Source organism: Elaeis guineensis, chromosome 5 (assembly GCF_000442705.2).
Source record: "Elaeis guineensis isolate ETL-2024a chromosome 5, EG11, whole genome shotgun sequence".
Taxonomy (NCBI): Eukaryota; Viridiplantae; Streptophyta; class Magnoliopsida; order Arecales; family Arecaceae; genus Elaeis; species Elaeis guineensis.
Window position 1 is genome coordinate 5,671,825 of NC_025997.2, and position 11,035 is coordinate 5,682,859.

The 11,035-nt window shown below is 36.6% G+C and overlaps 1 protein-coding gene across 2 annotated transcripts; it reads left to right on the plus strand.

The window, feature by feature from the left end:
• The first annotated feature begins 330 nt into the window (after positions 1 to 330).
• On the plus strand, positions 331 to 6,628 carry LOC140857895 (phosphoinositide phospholipase C 2-like). Of its 2 annotated transcripts, none has more exons than XM_073257248.1 (9): positions 331 to 868; positions 1,284 to 1,480; positions 3,385 to 3,520; positions 3,600 to 3,845; positions 3,931 to 4,160; positions 4,464 to 4,581; positions 5,596 to 5,748; positions 5,854 to 5,940; positions 6,220 to 6,628. In XM_073257248.1, exons 1-9 carry the CDS (start codon positions 548 to 550, stop codon positions 6,511 to 6,513), a joined length of 1,782 nt encoding a protein of 593 aa, XP_073113349.1. In that variant the 5' UTR covers positions 331 to 547; the 3' UTR covers positions 6,514 to 6,628. The 2 variants fall into 2 exon arrangements, with proteins under 2 accessions (XP_073113349.1, XP_073113350.1); XM_073257249.1 differs by having other exon boundaries at positions 332 to 868; positions 3,934 to 4,160.
• Positions 6,629 to 11,035: the final 4,407 nt, after the last annotated feature.

Below are 11,035 nucleotides of genomic sequence, written 5' to 3' on the forward strand. Positions count from 1 at the left end.
CAGACCAGCACTCACCCGACGAATGACATTTACCAACACCACGTCCCCCAGACCCACCGGTACAACCACATCATTCACACCACGTGGACTTCCACGTGACAGCGACCACGTCGTTATTATAAATATTCAGACCAGGTCGAAGTCATCCTTTAGCTTTATTATATAATAATTATTTCCGGGCCCAATGGTGACATATGGCGCGAAGTAGTTGGGGTAACCATGCGTCCAGTGCCGGGCAGCAGTCTACATCAGCGTGTTCCAAACTTTTCTTTGTTTTCCAATAAAAAAGCGATTTTGATTTTTTTATATGTTTTTTTCTGGAAATAATGCGAGGGGTCGCTTGGCCTGCTGGAGAAACCTGCTGTCTCTTACCAGAAAAAAAAAGAAGGGGAGGAAGCTCTTCGGTTAGTTGTAATGCTTCGTTTCGACATCGATCCAAATTCTTGCAAAACAATAGATCGGAGAAAGGAGAAATCCAAAGGAATCGAAGGAAGGAGATAAAAGAGAAGGAAGAAAAGATAGAGACGGATCAAGAGAGAGAAGGAGAATGGGGAGCTACAAGTACTGCTTGTGTTTCACGAGGAAGTTCCGGTGGGTGGAGGCGCAGCCGCCGGCGGATGTGAAGGAGGCGTTCGCGGCGTACGCGGAGGGTGGGTCCCACATGAACGCAGAGCAGCTCCGGCGATTCCTCGCCGACGTCCAGGGCGACGCCGGCGCCACCGCCGCCGACGCCGACCGGGTCATGGAGCAGGTCCATCAGCTCCGCCACCGCCAGAGTCTCGGAAAGCTATCCAAGCCCCTCCTCGCCCTTGAAGACTTCCACCACTTCCTCTTCTCCGGGGACCTTAACCCTCCCCTCCGATCCCAGGTCCCTCTTACTTCCTACGCTTAATTCATAACCTATTAACGAACGAACTATCCTGATGCCTCCGATCTGTCGTCGAAATCCGTCTTTGGATCAGGTGGTGTCGATGTTGGATCGCGTCTAGTCGGACGGGTTTAAATTAATTCAAATATTTTGGCCAATTTGATTTCTTTCCTTATCTATTCGTGTGTTAAGTATCCAATTGCTCATTCATAGAACTTAGATTTAATTTTCGCAGAGTTAAATTTCTGTATTCTGCATTTAGGGAAGCAGCTCCAACGGACGAGTAAATTGAATTCAAAGAACAAATTTGCAGTATTTAATGCATGTTGATATGTGAATAGATGATTGCATTCCATTGCCTATTAGTGATTGGTCTCATATCCGATAATGTTTGACAGCATATCTTTTATCCCAGGTTCATCAAGATATGACTTCTCCATTGTCCCATTATTCCATATATACAGGCCATAATTCATATTTGACCGGGAACCAGCTCAGCAGTGATTGCAGTGATGTTCCTATTATAAAAGCATTGGAGAGAGGTGTTCGAGTGATTGAACTGGATATCTGGCCAAATTCTACAAAAGATGATGTTAATGTTCTCCATGGGAGGTATTTATGCAATGTCCATTACCTTCTATTCGAAAACCATGTTTCTTTATTTGTCATCTTAAGCAATGCATTCTTGTGTGATCTTTGGATATATCTAAAGAAATCTGTGAATACTAATGAAGGCAATATAGATGTATTCTGACAGGTGGCTGCGCCTCTTGCAGCCGCCTCCTTTGATCAAAAAATATAGATGTATTCTAGCCATGCAATCTGAGTAGACACTCATATGAAAACTATTCTTAGCTTGGAACTGGAATTAAGTGAATACTGCAATGCAATAAAACAGCTTGTCTGATTGCTATTTGTTTTGTATTTTTTTTTTTTTTTTTGGATACAAGCAGACGATCACACGATTCTAGTGTGAGTACAGCCCAAGAAGTCAGAATATAAAATATCCAGCAGAGTCTGTGGACAAGCATCGCCTTGACGCTAGCTCCAGTCGCCGGTGTGCTCAACAACAAAGGATATGCAACCAAATCCACGGCAACTATTCACCTCCCAGAAGCTATTTGTTTTGTTGTTTAAAAGAGAACTCAAAGATCCTAACTGTCTCTACTAGCAATAGCCTGATATATAATTTGTTCCTAACTTTAGCAGTGTCCTAGACAACCTTTTGTACGATCTTTATTAGATCAAGGCCCACATATTTACAGATATATATCCTTTCCTCTCTATATGAGAGACCTTTGATTTTTTGAATCCAAATTTCAGTCCCAAATACTTGATAATAGAGAATCTGAAGCACCCAAGAATGATCAAAGTACCGGTGCTGGTACAATTTGGGGCCCAGGTTGATATAGCACTGGTGTGCTACTGTATCGATACCCAGTACAGTTTGTGGTGCTGGTATATGTACTGATAGCCAATATTTCTTTCTTTCTTTCTTTTTCTTCCTTTTTCTGTTGTTTTAATAGATGTAAGGAGGAACCTCATGTAGTTTGTTTCTGCACTTAAAATTGCATTACTAAATCACTGAATGGTGCAATTGAGACACAGTCATAAAATTTCATCCCCATGTAGTTTAGACATAGATAAAGATCAGTCTCTTGTAAAGTCCTTTGCCACTTAATCTCTTAAAAGATAAGCCTGCTCTCCTGTCATCATTTGTCTAGACTCTAGACCATAACAAATCAATTATTCCCGAATGGTGGGAATACTCGGAAAGCTGCCATTTAGAAAGTTGTCACATGGAAATTAGATAAAAGTTCTATATCAAGCATCAGCCAGCCATATGAGATTAAGATGTGAATCAGTGCCCATGTGGATTTTTTCTGGAAAGAAAGTCCCTTGCTGGGTTTCTTCGTATATGTATTATTGAAAATTAGTGAGATGGATCAATAATATTTAGTTGTCCTCTGCATTTTTTTTGTTTGGTTGATTTCTCGCCAGAGCAAATGGATAAAATGATTCCTTTTGTATTTACACGTTGATCTGATTGTTTCTTGTTTTACTTTTTTAGATATTTTTATGAAAAAATGATTAAAATGCGACATTCTTTTTCCTAGAATGAATGATTGAAAGAAACAGTTTATTAAAATGTTGCAGAGAAAAAGAAATGTATTACTGAGCAATTTGCATGCATAGATATCCCAATGCTTCGAATTCTTACCTGCTTTTATGACCACTGCACATATAAACAATTCAATTTCCTCTGGTAGTTTACTCCAGGTTTTTGTTAACTGGATGAACTGTGCTTGAATTGAGGCATAGACTATTATTGTATTATTTTAAGTCTGTTTGGCATTATTTTTTAGTTGTATATATTTATTGATAAAACAACTATATACGAGTTGGTGATAATACAAAGTATTAAAATTGTGCTTGTTATTACTCTCTAATCATGTCACAAACTATTCTTGTATTCCATCTGTTGTAGTTTATATTTGCATATTTCAATTTTGCAGGACATTGACCACTCCAGTGGAACTTATCAAATGTTTGAGGTCCATCAAAGAATATGCCTTTGTTGCATCTCCATATCCTGTGATCATAACTCTAGAAGATCACCTGTCTCCTGATCTCCAGGCTAAAGTAGCTGAGGTAAATTTTTTTTGGTTAGAAATTAGCAATCCTTTTTTTCTGAGTTGGAATTTGATTAGATAACTGAAAATTTTTCTAGATGGTTACACAAACATTTGGAGACTTGCTATATTACCCTGACAAGGATTCTATTGAAGAATTCCCTTCACCAGAATCTCTGAAGAGAAGAATTATTCTTTCAACCAAACCACCAAAAGAGTACCTTGAAGCGAAGGATGATAAGGACAAGGATGGTATGCCTAAGAATGGGAAGGTTTCAAATGAAGAAGAAGCATGGGGAAAGGAGGTTCCTGATCTTCAAGATGAGCTCGAATCTGATGATAATGTATTACATCAATGCATTTCTTTAGTTGTTAAATCCCCAAATTTATGCTTCATAAAAATCTAGTTCTTATGAGATCACTTTGTAGCAGAATGAGAATGATCAGACTGAAGATGAGGAAGAAAATGACGATGATGACCGCAAAGTGCACCAAAATTCACCACCTGAGTACAAGCATCTGATCACCATCAGGGCTGGAAAACCTAAGGGTCATTTAAGTGACTCACTAAAAGTGGATCCAGATATAGTTAGACGTCTTAGTTTGAGCGAACAAGAACTTGCAAAGGCAGCAATATCTCATGGGGCTGATATAGTGAGGTATTCTTTTTATTCATAATAATTCATTCATTGGAGATTAAAATGTCTGGGTTATTCAGATGGATGAGCTTCTTTGATTGTCAGGACATAAAGTCACCATATATCAAGACAATTCTAAGGAAAAAAAAGGACATTTAGGTTATCTTTAATATCAATATGAGGTAGATGGTTGTCCTGTTTGTTTAAAATATCTTAGACGATTTAGTGATTGTGACTTTGACTGGATGTCAATGTATGCCTTTTCTATTTAGAAAATCTCTCTACTTGCTTAATGTGCTTGGCTTTTTCTCTTTTTATTTGTAGGTTTACTCAGAAAAATCTACTCAGGATATACCCAAAGGGTACACGCTTTAATTCTTCTAACTACAATCCATTTGTTGGTTGGATGCATGGTGCTCAGATGGTTGCATTTAATATGCAGGTTGGCTTCTATGCTTGAGATATAGAAAACAGAATACTTCATTGAACATTTTGATGTTAATTAGATGATAAACATTTTCTTGTCTAGTTCAACATTAGTTATTTTATTAGACTTGTTCTATAATTTTCATTATGCAACAAGATATGGTAAAATACCCCACATATCATATGGTTGGTGCTAAGGAAGACATGCACACTAAATGTTTTCTTGTCTAGTTCAAAATTAGTTATTTTACTAGACTTGTTTTATAATTTTCATTATGCAACAAGAGATGGTAAAATACCCTACATATTATATGGATGGTGCTAAGGAAGAAATGCACACAAAATGAGATGGCAAGTATATGATTTAGCACTGGTAAATGCAAGAAATACTTATTGTGAGATTTGACAATTTCTAACTACAGCAGGGTTGTTTGTTGACAGCAAATTTTGGGTCCTGACAACTTCATAGTATTAATAGAGTTGCTCCAAACATGCGGGTAGATTAACATAGAAAAATAAAACAAAATCTTAGTAGGCTTCTTAGTTTTGGTTCCATGCTTTCCATCATAACTAGGAAAAATGTAGAAAAAAATGTGATTGCATGATTCATTTGGAGACTGCTTTGGATGAAGAAAGCATTTGCACAAAGATCCATCTGGAATATTTCTAGTTAAAAAATCCGAGTTGATATTTCAGCTGTCAGGAGTACAGATTCACAGAAATTCCAGAGATAATTTGAGGTGTGGCCCTGTTCTAACTGAAATCTTGTCAAATAAGCCTTTCAACACATTAAAACTGACAAATTCGAGTTTTGGACTATGAACTCTTATGCCATATTACAGAGTCATGCTACTGAAATAGGATCTTATAGATAGGCAAGTTTTGTGCATAAGTTAACCAACTTTGCAAGATTATTCTTTTCATTATCCATACCATTTCCTGATAGGAGAAACTTTCAAGTTTCAGTTATGCAAGACTGGATAATTCTTTTCTTAAAAATTACATTTGTTTCTATCATTTCTTCTGAAAGGGAAATGGAAGATCATTATGGTTGATGCATGGATTTTATAAAGCCAATGGAGGTTGTGGTTATGTAAAGAAACCCGACTTCTTGCTGAAGACTGGTCCAAAAAATGAGGTTTTCGATCATAAAGCAAATTTACAAGTGAAGAAAACCTTGAAGGTATAAATAATTTAGACCTACAAACTAATTTTGAATTTGCATCTACATCTGTTGTTTTCCTTTTTGCTGAACCCGTAAGTTGATTGAATTTCTATGTTCAAACAGGTCAAAGTGTACATGGGAGATGGTTGGCGCATGGACTTCAGTCAGACCCATTTTGACACATATTCCCCTCCAGACTTCTATACAAGGGTAACAAAACTAGATTTATTATTTTGGCTCCATGTATTTGCTGCATCATCTTCTATTCTTCTTCCATTTGTCCTTTTTTTTGTGCGTATGATTAGCAATCTGTTGCATCTTTTTTTGAATGAGATGTCAGATACATGATCCAATAGAGATAAACAGCAGCACATTTTGCCACTGATCTTAGAGAAACATCCAAACCGAACCTGTCCATGTTGCATAGTTCAAAAAAAAAAAAAAAGAAACACTTGAAAATTATGCGGCAACTGATTGATTAACTAACAGGTAGGCATAGCTGGGGTTCCAAGAGACAGTGTAATGAAGAAAACAAGGGCAATAGAGGACGATTGGACACCAGTCTGGAATGAGGAGTTTACTTTCCCATTGACTGTGCCTGAACTGGCTTTGCTTCGAATTGAAGTGCATGAGTATGATATGTCTGAGAAGGATGACTTTGGTGGGCAGACCTGCTTGCCAGTATCAGAGTTGAGACCAGGGATCCGAGCTGTCCCTCTTTTCGACCGCAAGGGAATGAAGTTTAAGTCTGTAAAGCTGCTCATGCGATTTGAGTTTGTTTGATGTTGCTGTTGAATGTGTGGTATCTGGCTTCGTCCTTGAGAGGCCTTTGCATTGTATAGCATACTATTTTGCAGATGGATTCTATAGTCAACGTAAACATAAAATCCTGTTATCATGTTGGTGTGGAATCCTTCTATCATTGTTGTGCTTATAGCCGATTTCTACGAAAAGTTTGTGATAGTCTTTGACTCTCCAGTTTTTTTTGGACTCCATATAGGGTTTCTAAATGGAGTAGGGCCATTCCGTTGCATGATCAATCGAGATGAACCTGCACATCGGTTTATATCTGATGAGATGGCAGGGGAGGGGAGGAGGTGGAAACAACCAAGACGTTTCAAGATATTCGCTTATATTTTGAAAATCAACAAATATATTAAAATCAAAATTAATTACCATGTTTTAAACTTGCATTTTGATACTTTAATAATTATAGAATTCATTAAACATAATCAACTAAGCATATTGATCCAACATCTACTGATACTTCAGAATAGGGAAATTTAAGATAGCTATTCCTGTTTACAAGTATTCTTATTACTAATAAATAATAAAACAACTATTCTTACTATTCCTGAATAAGAAGATGGCATAAGATGTAATATAAAAGATGTGATGGAACAAATTATGCTTATCTCAGGAAACAAATCCTTTTCTACCCCTCCTTATGGCAAAGTTAATTTTAAGTATAACCCCAAATAATTTTAAATTGACTGATGATGTTTGGCACAGCAAGGTGCCATCTTACCTGACTCATTATATGCTTATTCTCCAATCAAACAAACAAGGTCCTAACATCAACTGAGTCTGATAACAGGCCTCCACCTAAGCACAGTCCATACTCATTGCAGAAGAAATTATTAGATGGATGGAGGCTACCATGGATCTAGGATGACATCATTCGATTATTTCTTCTTTTTTTTTTTTTTATGTGTAACAGCAACACAGGTGATTTCATCCTATCCTAATTATCATCATTATCAATGCTACCAACATAAGTGAGGGAGACCCCTTTTTATTTTATTTTTTTTATTTTTTGTGATGAAGTGAGGCAGACAAATCTTGTCAACATAAAAAATGGCAAGTCGTACCCGGAATCCTAAAGCAAGTCCATGATGAATCCAAGATCGAACTCGGCAAATTATGATACCGCGGGTCCTCTTCTTCTTCCCGATGCCATTTACATCCGGAGATATTCCATGGAGAAAGGATTGAGGTTCTTCTGCACAAAGCGCTCGTTAAATTCATGTCCTCGTCGCGCCCCCGCGCGCTGTCCCGCTATCCACACACGTCCGCATCCCAGATTTTATAGCACGGTGAGTGCGACGTACAACTAACCAATCTCTCTAATCACTTGCAATGACTTGCCATGGCACCAACCTTGATCTTTGAGAGGCTTTCCCGTGAGAGTGGTTCGTTAGTTTAGCATCCTTTTCATAGGAACTGCAATTCTGATGCACAGGGCTTTCCTCCTTAACCTCAAAGAGGATATAGGAATGGCAGGAAGCAATTCAAATCATACCATCCTATAATCACCATTGTCCACAGCAACTAGGAAAGTCTAATTCCTGTCAAATGATCTGTGACAGCCATAGGACTTGCGAGTAACATGCCACTAAGAAAAATGGATCCACCAGCGTGAAAGGGTCCCGCTATTACAGGATCTAAAAAAGGCCAAATGCATGTAGTTTTACCTCTGCATACAGAGAAATTAACTACTTTCATGTTTCAAATCCATGACCTCCATATATTAAAATAAATTTATTGTCGTACCAAAGCTTGCCCTCATTTTTCGGCCAGATGCAACTTTTTGTATTATAATCACTGGATTGTCCATATTTTGCATCCATAACAAGATCAATTGTAGGCTATTGAGTTCTCAGCAGCTTTCTTGCATGGGATTGTTTATGAAGGGTTTAAACCATGCTATGCTCCTTGAGCCAAGCATCCTTATGAATTTCTGAAAGGAATATTAACTTTGAAGATGTGAATGTGACTCATAGGGTTGATTAAAGTGTAGGAAGGAACAGTCCGTTCTTCATTAAGATACCATCTCAACCACAAAAAAGGAAAAGGTTGTCAGTCAGATAGCAAAGTAACCATGACATGATTTACATTGCATAAGTTGATATGATCCTTCTACATTGTTTAGTTCCAATTGCTTTTCTAAAGCTTAGACTTTTCATTGTTTTATTTATCAAGAAAAGAAGGATTTGTAGTATCAAATGATGTCCTACAGGACTATGCCTAGTGTAATGCAGTCTTTTGCTACCATATCTTATTGTTCTTTTCTTTCATTCACCGATCATCCAATGCATAACAAGCTAAAGAAAGTGATTCTGTTTCACCATGGGAATGTGGACATAAAATAAGAAAATAAGAAAAGTTAGATGCTCTGTAGGATTGCCTGTAGATTGAAGCAAGGCAGAGAAAACAATATACATACCCTTATTATACATGCTAGGAGCATCTGCAACTGTTGATGCTGATACATTATACCCTAACGAATCAGTACGGTACATCTAGTATGAGATATACCATATTGATTCCGTACAAATACATGGCATGGAGGGCATATCAACATCCGATGTGCCAAACCGATTTTTATATCGAACATACCAACATGATGATAGATTGGCACCAATATGGAGCTGGATGCCAAGAAAGCGTATCTTGACTCTTGGTCTTTACTCCATTTACAATTGAACATTCAAACAAAAACTAGTCAATTTATGCAAAATTAAGCTTCATGATGTTTTTAGATCTGCACCATTTTTTGGAGAGGAATTCCAAACTTGTGTATATGCAAAACAGCAAGAGCCACTTATGGTGACATTCTCCAGCACCAGTATCCAAGTTTGGCATCTTCCTTTTTACGACCACCACTCCTATGGCTGTCAGATGAGAGAATAAAGGCTTTGCTAGCTTTTTGGGTATGTACTAATGTGCGAGCCAATCTATCGTATGGGATAAAGCTTGACTCTAATTGGCCCACATGGAAGTTTCTCTATGAGCCCTTCATTTACCACCTACGCACCGTCAAACACATTTTCATTCCAACAACAAAATAGATAAATTACAAACATGAAGAATGATTTCCCAATGTTGTCAGAGGTACAACTAAAAGATAATGCTGTCACAAAAGATTGACTCTTGTGTGGATGTGTTATTTGTTGTCTATGTTTAATTTTCTCATTCCATTACTGACTCGTTAATAAGCTGTGGATGACAATGATCCAAAGAAAAAGCAAAGCACCTCAATGCTACCTTATGCTCGATTCTTAAAATTAGAATATTTTAAACAACAAAGAGTGTTTATTTAAAAATCTTTATACACATTTTTTTAATTTAGTACATTTTTTTGGTACCGGATATCATATATGTACCTTATCAATAAGATATGATCAGCACAAATTTTATACCAAAATTAGTAGTCTAACCATTTTTCTCATTCCATATCTCGATATATCTCCATGCATATTGATACACTTCGATGCAGATCGATACAAGGTTCCATACATTTCAGGATAGTATGAAATTTATATTGGTTCAAAATTGAGTTTTATACTAATTTTTTTTCTGGTATGATATATACATCTTATATAGAACGGTACTGGATGGTAGGACAGACCATGGTGAAGAGGCTTACTATGATCTCCACCGGATTCCTAAAATAAGAACCTTTTTTATCTCCTAGCTCAACTATTATATATAACAATTAATTAGTAGATAATAATGAAAAAAGATGATTATTAAATAGCATCACTGTTTATAAAATAAATAAAAGTATGATTAATCAACCAACAGAATTAAAAATGAATGGCCCAAGTGCTGAGACCAAGGCCATGCCCAAGCGCCAACTCCAAACGCTACTACAGAATATCTTTATGCATTGTATGCGATGCCATAAAATTGACGTGGAGTGCATTGTCCAATCACATTGGAGTACGTAAGGTACTTAATGATGAGACAGACATTTAATCCTGCTTAGCTTTTTCTTTCTTCAAATTTCAGTGACGAAAATGCCCTCTCTTTCATTGAATAGAGAAGGAACGGTATTATTACTTTCTAATACTTTGTATAACTTTTCATGAATATATATGATGTTCTGAACTATATATATGATTTTTTATGTATTTATGATATCATAAATAATATATATGGCTTTTTGTAAATATATATGGCACCCTTAATAATATATACGACTTTCTGTGAATATATATTGTTAAAATTTTATTTAAAAATAAAAAGATTAAATTTTTTTATCTCTTAAATTTTAGTTATTTAAAATTTATTAAAACTCTATTCTTAAAATTAAACGATTTTTTCCGAAGAGACACGACTCTTCGGAAGAGAACGTTGGTTTTCAAGAAAATACGATATTTTTAAAACATCATATCTCGTTGAAACCATGGTGTCTCCTCGATAATTCTAATAGAGTCTATAAATAGGTTCTGGATCCGACTGTTTGAATACAATAAAATCTCTTCATCTCTTTTTGTGTTCTGTTTCTCTCTATTGCTTT